General features: G+C 40.7%; 1 protein-coding gene across 2 annotated transcripts in view; it reads right to left on the bottom strand.

The window, feature by feature from the left end:
• The window catches only part of LOC311264289 (guanine nucleotide-binding protein G(o) subunit alpha), a 109,907-nt gene that overhangs the window by 71,784 nt on the left and 12,364 nt on the right, over positions 1–25,759 (bottom strand). For both annotated transcript variants that reach the window (XM_084365035.1, XM_084365034.1), the window contains exon 3: positions 13,105–13,246. In XM_084365035.1, coding sequence (XP_084221161.1) covers positions 13,105–13,246 — 142 coding nt within the window. The remainder of the gene's footprint in view (positions 1–13,104; positions 13,247–25,759) is intronic.

The following is a 25,759-nucleotide window of genomic DNA, read 5'->3' as shown; positions in this document are numbered from 1 at the left end:
ATCATGCTTTACACCTGAGGGAGAATCTTTCATCTCTCTCCCTCCCGCCCTCACCCCTTCCCTCTCAGGGGGGTGTATGGTCCATGTTCTGGCTCTCTCAGCACCTGAGAACTCAATCCCTGAGGTAACTTACACACAGCCCTTGAGAAAACTCTACTCCTGGACACACATACACACACACACACACACACACACACACATAAATGCCAGTTGCCTTCATGAGTGACTGATCACAATCCTTCTCTAAGTGACTCCCTGACATATAACCATCTATTTCATCATGAAAAAAACCTTCTGAACTGCTCTATAATGTTCTGTTGTTGCATGGATGTGCAGCGGAACAGCAGCCTCAGTCATGAACAAATACATTTGTCCGCTCTGTGCTATGTTTATCTAACAATATACTGTAGGACTGGTCTTATAACTTTAACATTTTAGACATGGCAGTCACTTTTTCCTTTCCCCCTTACCTGTTTGTAAAACAAGTGATAACGTCAATCTTAGCTGCACTTACTGACTAAAATTCCCCTGCAATCACTGAGAAGTCAGCTTATGGACATACAAGGTCTGGAGTCCTTCCATGAAGTCACTGAATCTGTGTGTGTTTGCTTTTTGGGAAGGATTTTTCTCTGAAGGCAGTGCTTGGCAAACCAGCGCTGATGATTGGCGGCCCTGGTAACCAGGGGCGACAGTAGCGAGGCATCATGGTCCTGTTCTTAGCGGTGCAATGTTGTTGGCTTGGCATGGCGAGACGGGTCCATGTGCCTGTCAAATGATGCTGGCAGCACCAGTCTGGCTTACACACTGAGGAGGTTGGTAAGAGAGAGACTGTGTATTATGCACGTGTATGTGTGTTTGTGTGTGTGTGTGTGTGTGTGTGTGTGTATTAGCTGTGGTTTGAGAGAGGCTGCAGGGCGACTTATGGAGCTCTGGTACAGACCCAGTTGTGGGTGGGTGCAAGTGCATGCATGTTGCCTTCCCTAAGGGCCCTAAACTGAGCCTTCCTGATGTTATGCACTATGACGTTTTCTGCAGACATTATTCCATCTAAAAGACACTGCTGGGTCACAGACACAGACTGTCCAAGACAAGTGGGCAATGAAATTAGATGGTGTGGCTCAGTGCAGTCAAAAACACACTGAGTGGGTAGCAATCATACGGACATACAGACTCACACACACCCTTCTTCTGAGAACCAATCTTGCCCTTCATGGTTGATGATCGCATAAATAACAAGCATCCTTCTGTCACAAACACAACCTCAGTCTCTGATACTTCCTTTCATCACTCTAAAACCTGAACCCCCTCAGACAAATGAGACAAATGAGGCTCAGTCTATCCATTCAGTTTGTAGAGCTCATGAGTGGATTAGGCAAATAGCAATTTGAGAGAAGGTTTTTCAATAATTTTTAAGCAAAACTACCAGAATGGCACTTCTTCCAGCCACTTAAACATGCATATTTGATGCTTTCTGATTTTCAACCATATGATATATGATGTTGAACTGCATGTCTTTGGGATTTGGACAAAAAGTCTACTGCCACGCTGACAGCACTGTGAGGATGTACGTAAGCATGTTGGTTGTTTTTAGCTAAATGCTAACAATAGAATGCTAACACGCTCAAAAAGTTAATGCTGACATGCCAATTGTGGATCTAGCAATTAATTAGATACAGCTTCGGAGGCGGAGACACACTCATTCCAATAAAAGCCACTCAGTGGCGCGTGAGGACCAAAAAGCTTGACTTCCCTGGTGTCCTGGATTTTCTGCGATCTGGGGCACATAGTGCGTGCACACTAGAGACTTCTGCCGACCAAGCTGGCTAACTTTTGGTTTGGCTTCCGACTAACTTGAATGGGAACAAAATCATTTAATCTTGTGGCTCTCAAAAAAATGTATCTACCATTTAACAGAGACTTCTTTCACAATGTAAGCTCATTGGAAAAAGTGCACCCCCAGTGCATCACGTGACGTAATTACACGGTTTGGCCAGTAAGTTGACTTCAAAGACTGGCGCTCTTCCTGAGGTCTTGATGCTGATGATAAGATGTTGTAATGTTTACCATGTTAACCATCTTAGCTTAGTGTTTAAGCATGCAGACATATGCTAATTAGCACCTAAGAGCTCGGGTTGATGTCCTTAGCTTAACCGAAAAGTCTTCTGAGCTGACGGTGGAGCTGGATGAAAGGTGAAGGGATTACCAAAGTTATTAGAATTCATTTCGAGGGAGCAAATTAGTAAACTATCAACCTCATTGTGGCACTAGAAGAGAATTTAAAAAAGTCATTCAGATTCCATGAATGTCTGTAGAAAATGTCATGGCAATTTGTCCTCATGGGTTAGTCTGTGTGTGTGTTGTAGAGATATTTCCGTGTGGACCGCAGCGATCGACAGATGGATATCTCCATCCCAAGAGTAAGGACAAAAACACGCCTTTTGAAAAATATAACAGGCAATTTTAATTATTTTTTTGATACTTTACAGAATTTTTTTTTTTTAATGATTATAATCAAGAAGATGAACAGTAAATTACCTGAAAAAAAACATTAGTTGTGGCCCTAACTGTGTGTCCGAAATAATTAGAGGACCTGATCCGCAGGTATCCCACTCTTGGGGAAATGCTTGTTTCCCCCTCACTAAGTATCGCTGAGATGTTACTGAGTCAGGCATCCATCCATTTCTAAACCGCTTAGCTTGTTCAAGGTCGCAGGACGCTGGAGCCCATCCCAGTGTGCATTGGTTGCCAGTCTGTCACACAGGGGCTGGCAGACACCGACAGACACATTCATACTCGCATTCACACCTACAGGCAAGTTAGAGCGGCCAAATCAGCAAACCTGCGTGTGTTTGGATTGTGAGAACATGCCAACTGTACACAGGAAGGTCCCAGCTGGTCCTGACTACAGGGTGACAGTGAAACAAGCTACTGAACCAGGCCCTGATGCTTCGGTGCAGCCAACAGTGGGATATGGCCACTGAACTGGGCAGCTTCCAGTGAAGTGATCCAAGTGAAACAGAGAATTTGTGGATAAAGGATCTTTTAGAAATAGTACAAGATAAACTGCAATATCTCAACATTTAACCTATAACACACATGGAAACAAATGCATACACACTCCCCAAATCTCAGGTATGGGATCACGGTCCTTTCTGTTGCTAGGATACGGTTCACTTCTCTGCTGTGACAATCTCACTTTCATGAGGCAGACTCTTTCTCTCTGTTCTCCCTCTCCCTGGTTTACTATATTTATCTCTCTGTCTCTCGCTCGCTCTCTCTGCATACGCTCAAACATTCAGTACACACACACACACAGCTGGCCTAAAATCCTCAGTGTGCTTGTGTGTGCGTTAATTAGCCAGCTGCAGTAAACCCGCAGACTAATGACCTCTCATCACTAGGGTGTAGGATTAATGATCGAGTGGCCAGATGAATTGATGGAACGAGCCAATCAGGCGTCTTTTAGGGTGCTTAGCTTATTGATCCGTCGGATTTGACGATATGGACAGAATGGATTGATGACCGTAACAATATAGGGAAATAACAGAGAAAACGTCAGTGGCAGGATTAAATGAGAAAAGGTGAAGGAAAGATGATAAGAAGAGATTAAAGTTATGGGGAAAAGGGAGAGAGGAGGGTGATTGAGTGGAGGAGGAAGGGCGGGGGTGGTTAAAGGTGAAAAGATGATATGAGGAAGGACATGATGAGGAGAGACAGGCAGAGGAGAAAGAAAAGGAGGAAAAAGGAGAAGAGAGGAATAATGGAGAGAGGATGCGTAAAGGGGGAGAGATGCTGAAAATAACAAGAGAGAAGGAGGGGAGGGAGGTGAGAGGGAGGATACAGAAATCAAAGGGAGCTCAGCACTGCAGGAAGGTGGCAGACTGACACACACACTTCAAACACACACACTCGCACTCGCTCAACAACACACAGAAACTTCAAACATCTGAATGCGAGTGTGTGGAGGCTCTGTCCATACAATGACCTTCTTAACCTGGCTGGAAGGAATCTATAATCTCACACACACACTCACACTCACACACACACACACACACACACACACACACACACACACACACACACACACACACAAAGCTTGATATTCTGATCAATAATCTCACATGCATGTCACAGGTTTGGGCGTACACACACTCACAGCACAGAACAGTCGTGCTCTGTACTGACGACAAGCTGTGCTGAGACTAGAAGTCACATGCAGGTAACACTGATGGTTTCATTAATGCCTCCTCCATTCACAGCTGCCCATCCTGTTTGAGTTGGCTCATAACAGTTTTTAAAACTTTAAATCAGAATCATAGAAAGGAGGTGTCATTTTTCTCACGCTTCTCAAACTGTGCACGTGTTAAAAAAAAAAAACGGGCCACATGTTTTTCGACAGCAGTATTATTAGGAGTTATTCACAGCACTGTGAAGTTGCATTTACATTTTTTACTTAACTCTGTAAACAACAACCTCAATAGCCACTAGCCTCCTGAATAATTAAAAGAACATATTGATTCTGCAGTTGAAAAATTATCTTTTTTCCATCCCTGTGTTAAATGGCCTTGAGACCCATGAGAAACAAGCAAGATCCGTTAAATAAATGATGTACACCATATAGCATTTGCCTTATTGATCCCAAATTAATCCAACTATGAATGTATTCCAATTGTAGAATATATATTTGTTGTGACAAGTATCACATAAGCAATTGTGTGTACTACAGTCACAAAACCTTGTTAAGGTGTGTAGTTGAGATCTTCTTCTTTCTAGTAGGGCTGGGCCAATAGACGATGCCATCATCCATCCTGCTGACAGCGGGGCCCGACTACTGAGCCCTCTACCATTGCGACATCATGACTTAAAAGGCCCCCACTAGAGAGACAAATAGTGTGTCCTTTCAGAGTTGCTGTAAGCCAGGCATAGTTGCCGTTAGTGACACGTGGGAGAGAAAATGAAACGAAGTTTGTTACGTCTCCATTTCCTGCTTTTTACCTTCTTATTAAACCTTTCCATTTAGGCAAAGCCAAGTACCCCGGCTACATCGGTGGCGGCAGTTTCTTTTCTGACGGCTGCTAATAGTGTTTTTCTCTCAACTATGCCATTGTTGTTTGTGTTTTCAGGTCATAGCTAGTATAGCTAGTCGGCTAACTTTGTGTCAAGCTTCTGTGGCTGAACACAGCTATGTTATGAACATGTGGTGCGGAGACAAAAACCTTTTTAAATCCAGGCCAGGGGTGTATGTTGTAGGTGAAAAAGAGACAGTTTTCTCAGCTGGGTGAGATCGACAGGGTGAAACAGCAGTGGTATGCTAATGTGCAACTCCTGCCTCGCGACAAACTATGCAGGGACACACTAGCCCCTTTATTGTTCTCTATCACAATGTTTCACTGTGGACATCTTCCTATGCCGCTTTGGTAGACAGTGCCCAAGTCTAGGTTTTACTTTTTGTATTGCCAACAAATCTCATGAAAATACCACAACTGCGGCTGACAATCAATTTCATTATTACCCATTGTAACAAAGGAACTTGTCACCCAGTGCAACAGTGGCTGATTGATATGTCCTGAATAGTTTTGGACCTCTATGCCACAGACAAATAATGTACTCTATATTGACCTTGGGTAGACAATAATTTTCAGTTTGAACAAATGATTGTCGAGTTTTATTTTTCCATTGGATTTGCTGACAGCAAGAAAGAAGCCCCATGAATGAATGTTTCTCACAGCGATGTTCTTTGGCTAGTAGCTAAATGACTGCGTCCAACAATGTGCTCCGAGGGACTTTGTTTCCCTATTACAGAAATCATATTGCCTCTCCCGTTTGGCTAAAGACATTTGTGACATTTGAACAAAAGAAAATGTGTTCTTGAAAGCTTGCATGGTGTGCTTCTTTAAAGGTTTGGATACTTCAAAAAGCCTAAATAAGTAAAGCAAAGGAAACCATGCTTACCTCCACTTGACACTACTACTGTGTCCATGTGCAGGTGGTTTCATTCTTTAACGAGCAGAGGGAACATTATCATCAGAGGGGCGTTGTCGACATCCCCCCAACACACGCACACACACACACGAGGACAACTAGCTGGTTTCCAAAACAACAGGCAGCCACCAGTCTGCCAGCTCCCTCTCTCTCTTCAATTTTCTCTCTCCCTCCTCCTCTCACTCTGTATATCCCTTCATCTCATCCCTCGACTCATTCCATCTCCCCCTCGCCTTCTTCCCCCCTCTCCCTTCAAGAGTCCATTGAGACACAAAGTGTTTTTCTCGTGTCAGTTGTCGTGTGCGTGTGTGCATGCGTGCGTGTTATGTGCTGCAGTTGAACAGCAGCTGTGTCCTTAATTTCTTTCTCTTCATCAGTCCTTCTACCTTCAAATCGTGTAATAGATGCCACAATAACAGCTGTAATGATGAGGAGAGATCTGAAGGCTGTGGATCAGTCCGACTTTAATATTATTGAAAGCTGTACTGAAAACGCTCATCTTATCTGTCTTTCTTTATAATGAGAATGATGACAATGACAGAATGATGATGAAATGGAGTGGCTCTCCATCTCCAGCCTCTGCTATATGTACAGTACAGTATGTATGCGTTTGTCTACCATCTGCAGTCAGCCTCCGCCTTCATTTATTCAACAAGCAGATCTGCCGACATTGAACAAATAAGATTGAGCATGCATGCACACACATGATGTAATGCTAGGGAATTTTCACCAGAAGAATTGTGTGCATGCATTGAAGCAATTAGTGTATAGAAAATGGAGCCTAAGGCCGATGCATCAGTAACGCACACACTGGCACAGACTCGAGAAAAAAAACAAAAAAGAAAGAAATCACCAGCTACCGCTCTAGGCTCGCTCTTAAGACCCACTGACGCTATTCAGAGAAGTCCGTACGAAGAATGAGATTGCAGTTCTGTATAATCAGTACAGTAGAGGTGAAAGAAAGCCCGCTGTGCCTCGACAATTCACTCAAGCGCAAAGATTATGATGTACAGATTTGTTAGCAGGCTGCATTCACTGATTAACATTATACAGTTCTGGCATTCAAGCTAAAATTTACCGATATGCAAAAAAATTACTGTACATAATGGTTAAAAATGTTCAATGTATCTTTATTTATATTTGATTGTTATCTTTCATGATTATGTTACACAGGTTTGACACTGACAATGAGGACACTGAGGCACTCATTAATAAAAAAATAATCAACAAAATGACCGTTGGATAAGGTCTGTCCCTCTCAGTTATTGCTGCTATACCTGAACACACTACATACAGTGTGAAGTTTATAGAGGTGATGATGGCAGATCTACTACTCCACACTCCATGACTTCATCAGCTGTAGCTAAGTTAAGTTAACTGAACCAAGTTGGTTGAAAACACCATCACCACCATGTTTCTAGTAGACTCATTTTAAAAGATAAACTTGCAAAAGGGGTTTTCAATATTCTCTGAGTGGCTGATGTACTTGCTTCAAAACTAAGCTAAATGTCTTATATCTAAAAATTTGCATCCTCATGTATTGCTGATAAGTACTAGTTACTACTTCTCCTGGAAGTGGTTTAGTGTAATGGTAAATTAGTACTTAATGAAAGTCACTCAGAATCTGACCAAAATATAAAAAAATAAATAAAAAAGAACTTTAAGAAATCTTATTATAATATAAAACAACAAATATTAAAATCTAAAATATCTTTTTTTTTCTTTTACAGCCAAATACCTGAGGAGGTTTAAACAGTTATTCAGACGCTGCATGGTCGCAGCTTCTTCTTTGAAACCTGGGTGAAATCTGCTTGAAGATTCATACGGCAGTGATAACACTCAGTCTATTTCAAGCGCGCTATCACTGTGTGACTCTGTGTGTGTGTGTGTGTGTGTGTGTGTCTAAGTGTATGTGTCACGCCGCCCTTGGACATAGGCTTGCGGAATGTGTTAAGAGCAAGGCAAAACACTGGGTTGCCACAGCAACTAGCCAACAGATAGGGGGTCCTATCATAAGACGTGGTGAGAGCAAGCAAAGTAAAAATCTGGTGGCACAGGTGGGGTTTAATATTTGTGATTGCAATTCACTGTACTGTAAAAGAGAAACAAAGGGAGGGAGATAAAGAGAAAACTAATACCGGAAAAATAACGTAGAACACACATTATTACATTCAACACCAGTTTTATCAGATGTTCACTGACAAAACTTACAAGTTTATGTCTGAGTAGGTGTCCCAAATTTGAGCTATCCTCCTCATCCTTTATGGATTGAGTAGTGTCCTCTGGTTACTTTGAGGGGAAGTCAGATGTGGAGTTGTAGTTTAAACAAAACTCAGTCTGGTCCGTATCTGTTTCTTGTCCACTGTCACATTCTCTCCATTTTCTTTTAAATAATCTCCTGTCCTTCCTCTTTCCCTTTCAGCTTTTTGGCTTTTATAACAACTAAAAAATGTCTCTCTTCTATAATACTTCATTTTATTTTTCTCTCATAACCTTCTGTCATCCCTCACCCTAAACCAGACCAAAACTAGCTATTTCTTAAAAAGTACCCATATACGTATGGACTGTGCCACAGACCATAAGAATGGGACATTTATTGCAACTTTGACAGTATGTGCTGCCTTCCCTTCCACACACACCTCCGCTCTCACCAGAGCAGTTCTGGTCTCTCTTTGCCTGTCAAAAGATACAGCAGCCTTCATTCTTGATATGCTATTACCCATGATGTGTACCCAATCAGAAAGTGCTGCAGTTAGGACATTAAGCAACAACAGAGTGGTGACCATGGATGTAAAAGAGCTTATAATACAATACTTTTTGCTGATCTGAAAAATAATCGGATCCATCACTCAAAACTGTGATATGATCCCAGAGTTTTGTGATCTGTTGCACAACTAGCATGCGTCACCGATTATTAAGGACCAAATGATTTTGAGCTGTTCTAAAGTTGTGAATTGCACCTCTTTTTTTCTATCAATCTATCCATCCATCTTTTCTCACTTGACTGCCATCTCATCCTGTCAATTTTCAATAATTAAACCATATCCTGTCCTTTATACAGTAAGATCCATTGCTGCATCTCCATGTGGGCTACTCCCATCATCTGTTTACAAGGAAGAGGAAGTTTTCTTGGGGTCACAACCTGGCACATTACTAATAATCACCTCAACAACGCGCACACACACACACACACACACACACACACACACACGATGCCTTCTTTCCTAAATGATTCTATGGCAATAATAATCCATCATGCCTGAGGCCCTTCCCTTCACCTCTGACTAGAAATGCAATACCAAGATATATTAAAACACACAAACATGCACACACACACACACAGATATCATATCCTAATCAATAGGTGTATTGTTATTTCAGCTCTCTAGTCTGTGTATCAATAGCTTCATTGTGATTAAAAATATACTGTGCCTTTGGGTAAGGTTAAGACCAATGACACGTGTCTGTTTATGTGTGTATGTGTGTGTGTGTAAGAGAGAGAGAGAGAGAGAGAGAGAGAGAGAGAGAGAGAGAGAGAGAGAGAGAGAGCGAGAGAGAGAGCGAGAGAGAGAGAGAGAGAGAGAGAGAGAGGGGAAACAGGAACAGGAAATCCAAGAGTAATCCAGAGCCTCTATTACTCAAATATTCAATAAAACTTGCTACCAAAGACAAACCTGTGACCGCTAACAGGGTGACTTAAGAGACACAGCGTTGTGCCGAGACTCATCTACAGGCTTCACTGCATTCACTGAGGCATTATTAGTCATTATAAACGTCATCATCACCACATTATAGTCAACAATGACACATCATCAACGTCACTGTTACACTGTACACAATACAGACACATTCTATGTCTTTAGATCATCGTTGACTGATTGTGTCAATGTGGCGGACCCTGCCACCTTTCTAGCCTCAGACAGTGTTCTGAGGACCTTATTTTCCTCTGAGAACAGCTTGTTTATTCTGTTATGGAAAAGTAAAATATTTCTGATTATTTATTATTACCTCATTAATATTGTAAATATTAATATTCTGAGTTTGAATTTCTTCTCCAAAACTACATAGCACCCCTTTAAGGAACTTTTAACTGCCTGGTTTCCTTGTATATAACATCAAACAACAACAGCATTAAAGTCTTCACACAACCCACGTGTGGTTGTTTGATATGTAGACGGGGTCACAGGAGACTAATACAGCATACTGCTATAAATAATATCAAAATCTGTTGTGCAAATTCACCACAGAGTGAAAAGCTCTGACACATTGCATTCAAGAGCCAACATATGAGCTTGTACCTGATGCATTGCATCCGTTTAATTAGAAAGGTCAGTTATTATTGTATTTGAACGCACCGTTCCAGACTTCTCCGCCAATGTGCAGTTTTTGGCCAAGTCCATTTGTGTGGGCTTATAAATTCCAGACGGGAAACACTGTAATCCATTTGGAGCTCCCTCCACGCCCAACATTGACGACAGGGTACAAAGGTACAGCTAATTCCAATCCCGACAACTCTAATGGCCTGAATTATGAGAATTTTGGGACCTAAAACTGAGACACAGGCCAGGAGAGGTTGGTATAATGCAACACTGTGTCTTCATGATCCTCACATCTGTAATTAACCTCTTACCATTGCTCTGTATTGAGATAGGACTGATGCTCTTCTGTGGATTAGACTCATAATCCTCAATTAGCGTATCATATATTGAACTTGTGTGCTTTAGGATTTAGAGGACTTAGAAGCAGGACTAACTTAGATTGGCATGAAGGAATTTTGGCACAAGCATGACAGAGTTCGTTGGCAGCCTTTCCCATTAGCCATCAAATCAATGCTGGTGTTGACAGTTTAACAAATGAAAGACCCAGCGCGATGAAGAGCTGACATTCAATAACAAAGTCACAGTCAGAGTTGGTCCTCATACTGTGGGATTTAAAAATACAACTGTTGTGGTTTCACCTCTTTAAAAATCTCAAATACAAAACAAACAAAAAGAAATAATCATCGTCATTGCATTTCTTAACCATCTCGACTTTATCTCACAAAATACTCCAAAAGGCAAATGATCAATATGTTGCTGTTACTGCTGTGTGACTGTAGTTTCTGCCTGAAATATGATGGTAAGCACTTAAGTATGATACCCAAACAAGGAAAAACAAGAGAAGCTGAGATTTCACCCCACGCTCGGCCACCTCCAGCTGACAACATAATATGTGCTGTGCTGCTGAAACAGACCCTGCTGAATTTACTTATTAACTCGACAAAAGTGTGTACATTGCAACACAAATCTGTCATAGTCCTGCAATTATGTGCTGCCTGTGAGCCTATGGCATGGTGACTGTGAGGTTTTGCCCTCGACTTTGCTAAAATGCTGTTTTTGAAGATCTTTTGATTAGAGCCCGGTCGACACAGGATTTGTGGGGCCGAGGTTGATACCATTATTAGGGAGTAAAAAAAAATCACAATTGATGATATATAAGTCAATATTATTTTATATGTAGTGTATAAACATAATGAGAGAATAAACACATTATTCCTATCAAGCATAAGACAAGTATGTAATTGAGGCAGAATATTTTAAAGGAGACATATTATGCTCATGAGGTTCATCATTTTGTTTTTGGAATAGGTTTACATGGCGTAATGCTAAAAAAAAACACAAAAAACACAAAAAAAACACGTACTGTCCAGCGCTGCAGCACTGTGTTCCCCATCTGTCTGAAAAGCCCTGTTTTAGCTCCTGTCTCTTTAAGGCCCCTCCTGAATATCCACTCTGCTCTGATTAGTCAGCACACACACATCTGAGCCCAGTACTGCTAACAACAACAGAGCAGCTGTGCTAAATTAATTCTTACGTACCAAACTAGCTGCTCGCAAATGTTTGACATGGTGACGTGGTGTGATGTCACAAAGTCACAGAATTAAAGGGGGGGCTACTAACGAGGTGTTTGCGAGCAGTGTTTTCTGTGGGAGAGAGGAGCTTTTACATGCAAGTACCTACGTATATAAAACACTGAAGAAAAGGGGAAAAAAACGAAAATGAAAAATATGTCTCCTTTAAAGTTTAGACTTACTGTCCAAAATTACATCAATGCACTGAAACAAGCTCGACTGGGAATTTAATAATGATACATTATCCTGAGTGTTGAGTTATGCATTATGCTCTTTAAAAAGAAAAAGGTTATATATCAGGATATATCAGACAACATATACACTGATACAATATATCTGCCACAGGCCAATATCGGACAATAATATTGTCTGACCAATATATCGGGCTCTAGTTTTGATGAATACTCATCAATTATGGACAATCACATTATAAAAGAAGTAAGCAGGAATATTTCAAATCTCTAATGCATAAATAACAGTCTGTACAATTCGTTCTCACTGTGGGTGGAAAATGCCATTGCATCAGCTCTCCAAAGCAAAGTACTGTAACAGCAGCTTTAATAAGCTGTGACATTAACAACAAGTTCCACCTACAGTACACTGCGTGGTTAATGTACACTTTTACAACACGCACAGTCAGCACGTACAGGGGCAGGCTAAAGTGCGTGGTAACTACAGTATTCTCTTGCAGTGAACCTGACAGGCTCCCTACAATTATGGTGACCCAATAGACATAATGTGATATTCTTTCCATCCTCATATGAGATGTATTTTTCCAAGAGGTCGGAGCAAGGACCTGAAGTTGATAGAGATCAGTGTCTTACTTAGAGACACTCTATCAGGTCCGATACAAGAGCTGGACTCCTGGTGCTTTGGTTGAAAGACAGTAACTCTGTGTATGGCACACTGTGTCCTCTCCCTGAACTGCAGTACTTCTTATTCATCCAGTGGCTACTCGCTGCATTCAGGACTGGGAGCTCAGGATGTTGATTGACATCATTCAGCCTTATTCAGTTCACAGTTATGGACTTGAGAATATAAACAATCTGTGATGGTCCTGTGTCTGTGCTAAATTTCAGTGTGATTGTATGACATCATGCACTATAAATTTGGTGATAGTATTTGAAAAATAAAGCACATATGCCACCGTGTGTGTGTGTGTGTGTATCCGCTGTATGTGTCTGATGGACGTGCTTAGAAAGTGTGTGCGAGTGTGGGGGATGAGAGCTGACCTTCCGTTCTTTGTCTCCGTACTCCAGGCCCAGTGTATCCATGGCACGCACGATGGCAGCCAGAGATTGGATGGTGTTGCTGTAAACGACAGGCTTGTACTGCTTTACATCGTCGCCAGAGAAACCGTCCTCGTGGATGATCCTAAACACACACAAATGCACACACATTAGTCGATGGGTAAAGAATAATAGGTTTGGAATTTCTTTTGTGCACGGACACAGTAGCAACAGCCCCTTACATAATCCTTACACAGATATCAGAACCCTGAAAACAAGAAAATAAATACAATCAAAAATAAGAAAAAATAAATGTGTGCCTATGATAGCCAGGTGTACTAGCGTGCAGATACATTGATAGATACAGTAGACAGATAGATGTATGGAAATATATACATAAACTACAAATAGGTCAATTTAAAGGCAACATTATGATTTTATTTTTTTCCTCTATTTCAGTGTTTTATAAAAGGCTCTTCTGCATATTAAAGATCTTTTAAGTTAAAAAGCCCCAAACCCGCACCTAAGGGAGCTCCACTCTCCGACAGAAAACACTGCTCCTGAAACGTCTTGTCAGTAGTCCTGCCTTTAATTCCATGACTTTGTGACATCACACTACCTCATCATGTCACAAAGCTGCAAATTTTAAGCCAAGGGTCTAGTTTGGCATGTGAGAATTAATTTGGCACAGCTGCTCTGTTGTTGTTGTAAGCGGTGCTGGCTCAGGCACATGTGAGCTGACCAATCAGAGGAGAGTGGGTATTTGGGAGCTAAAGGAGCTAAAGGAGCTAAAACAGAGTGTTTCAGACAGAGGGGGAATATAATGCTGCAGCACTGGATGGTGTGAGAAAACGGATGTGTTTTTTGTGCATTAAAGCATGTAAACCTATTCTAGTAGTAAAATATAATTATGAACCTGAAAATTAGCATAATATGTCTCCTTTAAAGTTATCATAATGAGATTATGTGAACAGCAGGTGCAAAGTACAGAGAATGTGCTCCTGGGATATAGTAGAAGGTTTGGGTATATAAAGCAGGGAGAAGGTTTTGAAGAATAGGGGTGAAGGGTCGGAGAGAAACACAGGTGGTTGGGGGAGAGTTGCAACAAAAACACAAAAGAAAGAGCGAGCTGGACTGGGGGGCAGCGAGGGGAGGGTCCCTAACCAGTAGGCTAAGCTGACATTTAGACACTGCTGCTTTAAATGTCATGGTGTCTTTCACTGCAGCTGCACCGACAGACAGACTCAAACGCAGTTAGACAGTTAGCCAGGCAGACAGGAGGTAAGACTGTACAGATGGATGGATCAGACAAAGTCAAACAGAGTAAGATGACAGAGAGATGGGCAGCCAAGAACAACAGAGAGGACACAGAGAGAAAACAACTGACTGATACAGACAGACAGATACAGGTTGGGGCAACATTGTAAAGCCATTCAGATGGACAACGTCCCCACACAGACATGAGTTGGGCTGAACAAGATCTCCTTACAGAAAGGACTGAGGAGGACGCCTTTAAACATGTCTATCAACTTACAGTGTGGTTTTCTAGTCTGGTATCTGTTACTATCACCCATATTAAGCAGCTATAATTGAGGCTCTGCCCTCCTGACACCTCCTGACACACCACAGAGATAAGCCAATGGCTAAATCACCCACTAATCTCCATGATGAGGGGAAATACCGTTTCACCAGCTTGCCTACCACATGTATGCACATAGACCATCACGAGTTGACATCTCGAAACAAGCTTTCTGACTTATGCTAATGATGTCAAAGTTCTTTAGTCTGTAACATAAAAAGTATACTTTTTACAGCTCAGTTTTACTTTTGAATGGATGAATCAAAGAGGTCCAAGTGTCACAAATTCAAAATCCTCCAAAAAACTGAAATTCAAAGAGAAGTTTTAGATGGGAGTGGAAGAACTCAGAAGAAGCAAAAGGCTCATTCAAAGACAATTGAAGCATCATCGGGCACAGAAATTGCCAACCAAATCCATGAAGGTAATAATTTAGCAAAATTATCATCAATCGTGTTTGGATGGTTTTGAAACTGTACCTAAGTCCAGAGCTTAATTTGTGCTGAGTCCTGCAAGAACAAAAACAAATCTGGGGCCTCCAGATTGTGACCAGCACCCATTTGATTGGATCTATCACCTCCTTTCAAAATCTGTAAATACATTTAATGTGTAAATATTTAATGTCTCTTTATATCTATTATTCCTCTTTTTATTTTCAATTTAAGTTACTCGTAAATCACTTGTCTGCCTATTTTGGATGCGTTTTAAAAGTGATCTAAAAAAGAGAGCATGTGAGTGTTATTGTCAGTGAGGGTTTGAGCACGTCACGTGAGCGCTGGCACGTGATTTAATGCTTTTTGGTGTTGAATATTTTGGAATATGATTACTGTAAGCCACAAAAAGAAGTGGGCATTTGTGTTATGAGCAGGTTATGGCTAAATTAGGGGGCGCATGTGCAGGTGCAAAGCTGTCCACAGTATGGAAACGGGGCTGAGAAGAATGATCGATAGACACAGATGGATCATGTCACTAGATCTGTTTCTCAGCCTGCTGCTCTTTGTGGTTGTAAACAGAACTTTAAGCCATAATTGCAGCAACTCTCTGTTCGGATGTGCACACTCACCATTTATGAATGTGTATAAGAACATGCAAATTAGAACTGTAAGTGCATATTTGAACACATTTTTATTGATTCCTCTTCATTAATCAATCATTAATCAAGCAACTTTAATATAGTATTGTCTAGTCATGAGTTATATTAGATCAATTTTAAACTAATCTGTGTTTGTGCAATCAACACTGCTACAGTAACACCAACATATAAGTGAAAGAAATGAAAAACAAATGTAGCCATTGTAGCAGACCCATATGAGCAGGACTGTTGAGCCCAGGGGCAACTGTTCAGAAAATCTAAATTAGTTTTCCTTTGAGAAGTTACAAAGAACCATTTTAACAACTTGATTAGAAGCATGGGGATTTTATTGGTTCTGCTGAGTAAAATTCAGGGAAATACTTGAAGAAATACCGCTGTTGTGTGAATGCATGACGGCTGAATTAAAGGAATAGAAACATTTGGGATATAGGCTTACTTGCTTTCTTTCCAAGTTAGATGACAATATCAATCGCACTCATATAACTATGAAACAAATATATAGCTCAAGCTTAGCTTGGTTTAGCATTAAGTCTAAGAACATGGAAGCATGAAAAGCAATTAAATGATGATACTGTATCTTGCTTAATTTGTACAAAAACGTATTGTATAAAAATGACAATCTGTCATTTTACAGGGAGCTTTGGGCCATTTTGTTGCTAGCAGCTGACAGGAACTCCAAAAAGTTGGTGCTCCTTGCCAAATGAGGTAAAACATGCTAATTATTGAGTTTAAGAATTACTTGGCAGATTTTGTGACTTTTGGGCCGATCCAGGCTGGTCAATCCAAGTCTGTATGTTTGCCATTTTCATGACATTATACTCTTTTAACACTGTCATACTTGCATTGTTATTTTTATTTAAACTAGATAGAGATATCGTCTTTTTTATTCAATTAATTCCTGGTTGTCAAAACCTGGCACTGTATTTGCCACAATGCCTGCGGTTCAACCGGAGATTTAGGTGTGTTAAGCTAGGAGTGGCTAATGTAGCCTTAAGCCCCTAGCCTCCAGTAGAGATGATATGCAGTATTACTACCCAAGACTGTGAACACACTCTGATATGTGACATTGGTGGAGTTACCCTTTAAAGACTTGCAGTGAACAACTGGAGGACAAAAAGGTGCACACAAAATCGTCACTCACTGTGTTCCCATGCCCCTTCAAGATGATGACTTACATTAATTACTAAAAAAATATATCTTAAAAATTAGAAAGTTACCATGTAAACTGCAAAAATGGCGACCACGGAGGATAAACCACTGTTGATTAATATACTGCATCTTTATAATCATGCACAGTATTGCTGAAATTGCAAAGCAACAACGCTCTTAAATAATTAAAGGGGGATTTCATCTATGACACACATACACACTGATCTGTCTTCCAAACACCTCAGCAGTGTGAGTTTCTGAACATCTGACAAACAAGTGCCACTATATCTCTGTACTGTGTATGTGTGTCAGAGCATGTTTATGTCGTGTGAGTCTGTGTGTTTGTGGTCTGGAAGACAGCACAGTCCTGAGCAGTGTAATGTTTCAGATCAATCAGGCAGCCTGCCAGTCCTATATAAATACACCCAGCTCCTGTTTACATCGTTGACTTTCACACAGGGGGCTGGAGCACAGATCTACACACTGGATCGAGGACGAATAAATTGCCTTATTCTTACATGTCTGATGTTCACATCAGCGAGCGTGTCCAACAAAATTACATACAGAGCCAAAATATTGCATCAAATGCATAAATATAAAACTGCACCATGGCATAAAACAGAATCTTTCTTTGTAGCCTCTATATACACTCGCCTGGTTTTTAGTCTTTCCTCTCGTCTCTCACTCTGTCTTAATGACTTGCCAACTTCTTCTGAAATTCTCTCTTTTCTTCCATCTTCCCTTACACCAGAGAGGTGAAACGAGTACAAACTCTTAATTGGATGCTGCAGTCTCTGCGGAAAACAGTGAGCTGAGCTGATGCCAGGGTGATGCATGTTTCAGTTACATGAAAGATAAATCACTGAGAACCTGAAAAATTGAATTTGGGACTTCTGAAAGCAGAAATATAGAGGTATATCAGGAGTCTACTTTTCTAACGCCATGCACAAGTCATATGACATATATCAACCTGTTTTGTGTCACAACAATAACATCTGTGTGCATTATCCACAATATGCATTTGTGAGATGTTTTTTTAAAAAAGGAGAGCAATTTAACTCAGAGGAATGATCACTGTCTTCCTAGGAAGCTGAGACTATTTTCTTTATTAACTTGGGAAAAGAGAGAAAGATCGAACGCCAGAGCATTGAAGAAATGATGGTCACAAAAAAAGAGAGAACACAGTTGAAAAAAGAAGAGGAATATTTAAGATTAGTGTTGTAGCAAGATTCGTTTTAGGTGTATCTGTCTTGGATTCGTGTGTGTGTGTGTGTGTGTGTGTGTGTGTGTGTGTGTGTGTGTGTGTGTGTGTGTGTGTGTGTGTGTGTGTGTGTGTGTGTGTGTGTGTGTGTGTGTGGTTTTGAGCTGGCTGGCCTGCTGACGTGAGCTTTCATGCATGAGGACCTTTTCTCATTACCCACTCTCCAAGGCCTTCTGTCAGCAAAGACAGGGCACTATATGTATGTGTGTGTGTGTGTGTGTGTGTGTGTGTGTGTGTGTGTGTGTGTGTATATATGTGTGTGTGTGTGTGTGTATGCTTCAGTGTGTAATTTCCTGTAGCTTTGGCACAGTCTGCACAGTGACCTGAAACATAGTTTAATTTCACACCGAGCCAGACAGATGGACACAGAGACAGACATATGGGCAATTTAACCACCATAATATTCCATGATATCATTACGTGGCGTCCGTGTTAGAAGCCAAATAGCAGGTGTTTAGTGTGATGGCAGATGTCAGTAAGCAATCAATAATCACATTAAATGATTGGTGTTTGCGCTTCTCAACCAAAATGCCCTTTGAAATGTGATAATCACGAGATATCATAAGTGTAAGTCAAGTTTGTTTTGTGTGTCAAACACCTGTGAGGCCAGGCATTTTCCACTAACAGGAAGTGATACAGCAAGTGTGTACGTCAATCAAACTGCGACTTTGGAAAGTTGCTTCCAATTCAACTTCAGGAAGAGACAGCAATTGTCTGAGAAGCTCCTCCATTTCCTTTGTGCATCTCATTGTAGGAGAATAGTGTCCATCAGCAGCATACTCAAAGACTGGCCATATTTAGTATGCATGCTGTCTAGTTTAAGTGAGCTTCATTTTGTCACATCCCCACAGAAAACACTCAACATTAAAAGTGCAATATGTAAGAATTTTAATTTAAAACAGTATTAAAAAAAAAACAACTAAAATTATCAACAGATTTTGAAGTTATGTCAAAGACTTCAGAGTGTTCCAGAGAAATCTACTGAAGTCAGGATGCTAATCAGCAAGCCCCGGGCCTCAAACCTCTTGAAAAGCTGTTTAGACACCAACAATATGGGGTATCGTTGCTATTCTGGAGAGCTGCACAGCTAACTGAGCTAACAGGCTAAACAAAGCTGCAGTTGAGGGTGTATAGACATTTACACACATTTAGAAGCACTAAGCAGTTACTCTGATGATATGCTGCTCCTCATTTGTTGAGAGTATGAATTCAACAGGTGACCACTTTTTAAATATTGCACCTTTAAAGCTACAGCAAATAACTGATTAATAGATTAGTTGTCAACTATTAAATGAATGGCAAACTATTTTGATAGCCAATAAAATTTTATAAATACAGTAACCAATATAGTCTGGTTCTTTGACACCCGTGGATAAAGTCCCAGACTCCCTTATAAAATTGCTCATTTTTGTGAGTTGCAAACTATCAACTTTGTCAAATGTCTACAACATATTCCTAACTATTTGGGCGTTCTTGTTAATTCAGCAAATGTTTAACATAAAGTTAATTTTTTTTGGTGCGCGTTTGTCCCACTGATGTACAAGTTTATTTGCATATAGAGCAGGGAAGTGAGATCCATTTACAAGTGGTCACTCAAGATGCATGTCAATGCCAGGTGTGAACTGACAGGCTTAGAGCTGTCCACTTGTGATTCGTGCACTCAGGATGGATGTTAATACCAGGTCTGCATTCCCTCAAAGATGGTAAGTACTAATTATACATGAAAGAGCAGTATTCATCACTTCGTAGTGTTGTTAAGCAAGGCTTATGGGTGAGGAGAGCCACCCTTACGAGCAGCAGACGTCAGTCAGTCTGGCCCATGTGGCTCCACTAGCCATTAGCCATTTTATCATGCACATCACATCCTTATTAGTTGATGAATGTGTTTTTTTACGCTATTAAAAAGGTCAGAATAGTTTTTTTTCAGCAATGCAATTGCTTTCATGGAGTGCACTGTGGGGGGAAATGTATCCAAGCAGATCTTAGCATCAGCCTGCAAGCTAAACCAGCCACGCCGAATGGTCATGCTGTAGGCAATTAAGTAATGACAACCACTCCTCAGTACCATCACCCCATGGGGTCTGGTGTGAATCAAAGTGACTGTCAAAATATCCCTTGAGGACTGTATGTGTGATGTCACAGATTCAGAGTCAATTATGACTGTCAGTCCTTTGACAAGTAGTATTTTACAACAAAATGTCAACACAATAAAGATGTAGGTAACAAAAGAAGAAGTGTCCTCAGTTCCCCTAAAATGTGGAAATAGTTCCTTCTGTGTGAAGGTGACTCTGAGGCTACTGTCATCAGATGACAGACCGACAGATGGTTTGGGCTGTGACATTTTAGCTAATCTAAAGCCAAACACTGTACATACTAAGTGAATTACAATACACAGCAGTGCTGAGGGGCAGTATCTCTGACTACCATAAACACAAACTGCTAGATAAGTGACAACAAGCAACAACCATACTCAAAGAAAATACTTTGTAGTCCATGGAAGACTTCTGCTGCATGTGCATTAAACACACATTGTATCAAACACAAAACGCCTGCCTCTCTCCTTTCTGTCTCCCATTATCCCCCACACTCATATTTTTATCCTCACACCTACTCATGTGAACACACACAAACACAAAGCCTACAAACCACACTGTGCAATTAGGTCTTTATCTCTGTTCTGCATTGTTTCTACCACTGTTTGTCCTGACACACACACACACACACACACACACACACACACACACACACACACGCATGCACACACACACACACACACACACACACACACACACACACACTCAAGATCCTGCGTGATTGTTTTTTTATCACTATGCTGCTCATCCACTCACTTTGTGGTCTTTGTCGACAGAGCTCTTAGTCGTGACAGAGTGCACACTGACCAACTCCTGTCATCGCTGCTGGACAGAGTTAGTGACAGGAGTTGTGTGTGTGTGTGTGTGTGTGTGTGTGTGTGTGTGTCACTATGTGTGTGTGTGCATGCACTATGTGGCTGTGAGCGCTTAGGGGAGCGTTAGAGCAAGTGCAAAGAGTGAAGGAGAAAGAGGGGACAAAAATGTGATGGGTGTGAATGAGTATGAGAGAGAGCATGAAAGAAGAGGGAGATAATCAGGAAAAAGAAGCTATAAATAACCAATGGTGTCAGTAATAGAGTCCCCATCCTGACTGACACCCACATATACACACAAAGACGCGCGCGCACACACACACACACACACACACACACACACACACACACACACACAGTGTAGGCACCAGCTGCTCTGTCATTTGGCTCCACTAACTTGCCATCACACCTTGAGGTCACGCAGCAGCATCCTGAGCACACAGACTCTCACACACCTCCAAGCTCTGAGCTCTGCATCTGTTTTTTTTTCCTTAACACCCATTTGTTAGCCTAGCTAGTGGCCATGCTCCAGGGATGGTTATGATAGTTGGCTGGTCCACCACTTTGGTCCAGCCATAATATACAGTATGTCCCCTATCAGGTGGATTGTCATGCAATTTGGTACACATATTTATTGAGGATGTTTCCTCCTGTCTTCGGTCATAAACGTTTTCTCTACCTCCATGTCTAATAGATGAAATGGGGCAAACTTATGTACATTCTTGGTTCCCAAAGGATGTATCAACTTGACTACATTGTTTAAAATTTGTGATATTGAGTATAATATTTCATCAAATGTTGGATGGATTGCCATGAAATTTGATGATATCAAATCAGGGTGAGTTACTTACTGGTTTCGTTCAGAAATATAAACCTCACAAACAGAATACTAAAGAAGAGTTTGCAACTAGAGTCCGCCTCTAAAGACAGACTAGCGAGTAGATGAGTGTCCATGTTTGATGTAATGATGTTCAATATCTCTCTTAACCTCTGTAGACTCGTTTAGCCATTTGTTAGTGACAGCATTAAAACCCATAGACTTTGAGACGAGGGGAGCCGAAGTGCAAAAATACAAACTTATTTTCTGGGTTTTAGGACTCATTCCTGCGGCACTACCTGGTAAACATAAACATGTTGGCACTGTCATGTGAGAATGATAGCTTACTAATATTTGCATTAAGCTCAAAGCACTGCCACTCTGAGTACGGTCTCACAGAGCCGCTAGTGTGGCTTGTTACCACTTAGCTACTACTTCAGTTTTTGTCCTGTTGTCATCACCTTTTGCCATTCTGTCCTGTTAATAAACCAAATCCATGGATTGGATACAGAAGAGGATATACCACAATCACAGTCGATATCCTGTTACTGTACTATGTTCTCTAACACTGGATCAGTGATAACATGTGAAGCACTTAAAGGTTTAGTAACATTTTTTCAAACTAAAACTGATTCACCTCCACATTTGTGACTAGTCAAGTTAAAAGGGAAGAAAAAGTTCATGTCTTTGGTCACTGTGCCCCTTCTTAAATGTCACCTACATTTCATCCACAGTCAGTCCAATGTGGAGAGCCACAATATTTCCACTGTGACGGGAAGATTAGTGGTTTCCACCCTTGTTCAGTTTTAGAGTCTAGCAGTGTATCCCGTGCTGGGGAGGAGCCCTGGCCCAGGTCTGGTCATGTGCTAATGGATAGTTCTTGTGCCAAGGGGACACAGTCTGCCTTGCACTAGTTCAGCGGGATGTTAGTAGCTGCACACACAAGCATATAAACACAGGCAGATAGGAGAGCAGAATAATTACAGTTCAGTATTACATCTGGGAAGACCTCATTAAATCTGTCTGCCATTATCTCTCTGCTTCACTGTCACATGTTATCTCTATCGGCCTCTCTCCTCTGCCAAGTCCTCTTTCATCCCTTATTCTTGTGCTCCCTCTCTCTTTCTCTGTCTCTGTATATTCTCTACTTAACATCATACTTGCTCCTTGTCAGTCTCTCCCACTCACTGCCATCTTCTCTTTCCCCTTCTCACTCCTCATTTCTAATCATTTCTTCTTCTTTTCTACTCTTCTCCTCCTTCTTGCTTTCCTTTTCCACGTGCAATTAACTATTAATTAAAGAATGCAGTGTTGACACACCCTTTCTTCCTCCCCAGTGACTGATTTCAACAGGGAAACAAACACACACATCACACAGTTGCTCAACTGGCAAATATTAGTGTGACAGTGGCAGAGAGTGCAGTGTCATAACCTTGACCTAATTAACAGTTAGAGAGCAACAGCTGCACAAAAAGACACACCCAAAAATCTTGCACTGAGGCCTTGTAATCAAGTAGTTTTCATTTGTGTTTTTCTATGAATATTTGTATGCCAAAATACAGCTTTTCTTATTGGCTGGAAAACCAGACAGCAGCATTAGTCTGTACTTTTGAAACCACAGGGCTAAGCTGGCTTAACGTTCATCCCTATTTTGCAGATGCTCCAATCGCAATTACTCTCTGATAACTGTTAAAAAATGTTTAAATGTAAACTTGTGGTTAGTATTTTTGTTGGCTGGCATTTTGTAACTGTTATATTGGTTGGCTTGTCACAGTTTGAGTTGTGACAAGGTGACAATACTTCAGGTTGGATCTTAGCATCTGTAACTGCTAATTTGGAAGAGATCCTAGTTAAATATGTAACTGGGACCATTAAAGTTCAGGGGTAATGCCTCAGATTTCCGCATTGTCAAAATAATGTGATTTTATTCTCAGACTAGAATGGTCAGTAGAGCGCATATCTGCACCAAGGTCCAACAGTCATTTTAATCCAATCAAGCCAAATCCAATATCAAACTCGACAGCCCTGTATCACTCTGAATTTCAAACCACTCATAACTGTTTAACCATAACTTACCAAATCTAGGATCCTCCACCAAATTATAGACACACAAAGATACCATCCACCATAACATGCCTGATTTTATTCATCAAGATCCACGCATTATTCCCTGAGAAATTAACAAAAATGTCCAAAAAAAGCCCTATCTCGCAATGTTAAAGAAAGTGAGACAAAATTATTGGATCTGTCCCAGTATCAATATTGCAACAATATTGTTGGGATGACGACTGGTACTAGATTTTTTAACAATAATCATCTGTAATGGGGATATAACGGTAACTGGTTAAAGGCAAGCATTAGAACAAGAAGAACAGTCCTATACGTTTAGAAAATTACATAATTTTACTGTAATGCAGCCTTTAAACCGGTAAAGGACAACGCGTATGTCATATTGCCATATAATGATATCCAAAATCTCAAACGATATATAGTCTCACGTCACAATGACAATATATATCGTATATATTGACCAGCCCTACATCCATCCATCCAACTAACCAACAAACAAGCGGACACAGGTGTAAACATGACCTCTTTGGCAGAGGTAATAAAGAAAAGCCGACCATGAGCAACTTTTTCTTTTTGCTACTGTTTAGTACACTTGGGTAGTTTCCTTGGTCTGTTTTCGGAGGATTTGGTCAATTTATTTACATGTTGTACCGTGCACAGTTGATACTTGCTGTTTCTTTTAATTTTCCAGTTAATCTAAGCCAATTGTTGAGCCAAGATCACTTGGTGTTTTATACTGGCCAGTACTGACGGACCATGGCATCTCTAAAATGTCCCTTGTGAAATGCAGAAAACCAAATAGCGATTAAAAACAAGTACAAACATTGTAGAGGAGTTATTTTAGCATTACAGCAGGGTAAACATGCATAAAGTGATTGATCTTCAACCCAGTTGTCAGTACAAATGTGCAAAGTGGTTGTTCCAGGAGCAGTTGATAACATCAATATTACAGCCATTAGTCGTCAACATGTGCTTAGTTACAGACAATTTAAGTCATTGGTAAAGTGATGGAGCCTCCAGAAAGATTGGTAGAAGAGATGACAGACAGGCAGAGAGACAGACAGGGAGAAGTAGGGCCACAGGTCTAATCAGGTTGTCCTAGATACAAGGTTGAAATGTAATTATTCAGTTTTCCTGTCTTCCCCTGTGTCAATATTAATTACTTACTGTACTTTGAGGGATTCAAACCAAGGAAAGCCCACTTATTCAGTGGAAAGGGTGGGGGCTTCCTGAATCTGTAATCATCTTTTAAAATTAAGTTAATTTGAACCAATAACTGATTCATTCAAATTTGTTATTGGCCATGCTAGCTGCTCTAAGGATGGCAATGTCAGCCTGTTCATCCCAGAACCACACACATGGTTGTAGACCATGCCTATTTAACTTTATATAATTCTTTTTTTTGAGTGGCCAGATTTAAAAAAAAAAGTGAAGTGCAAAGGGGCCGCACTTTTACATTCCATATGTCTAACCTGCAACGCCCGGAATTTGAATGTATTAAAACAATGTACCTTTATTTCTCGTATTTGTATATAACTTTTTACAACTGAAAGTACAGGAAAAAATCTTAATTAAATTAAAATTTTAATCTTGAAAGTCGGTTGTCAGTTTGATTCTTGTCATTCCCTCTGCTCAAACAGCCTGGATGAAAAGTTTTTAATGAAATAAGAGTATTTTTGTGTTTAACAACAGACAACTAATGAATAGGTTAATTCATTTCCAAGAATATGATCAAAAAGCCAGAATGAGGTTATTACAAAGGGACACATTTGGCCCATGGGCCACCA

The sequence above is a fragment of the Pagrus pagrus genome (assembly GCF_965226575.1).
Source record: "Pagrus pagrus genome assembly, chromosome: 10".
Classification (NCBI taxonomy): Eukaryota; Metazoa; Chordata; class Actinopteri; order Spariformes; family Sparidae; genus Pagrus; species Pagrus pagrus.
Note: the sequence above shows the minus strand (reverse complement) of the source record. Positions and strands in the feature narration are given on the sequence as shown.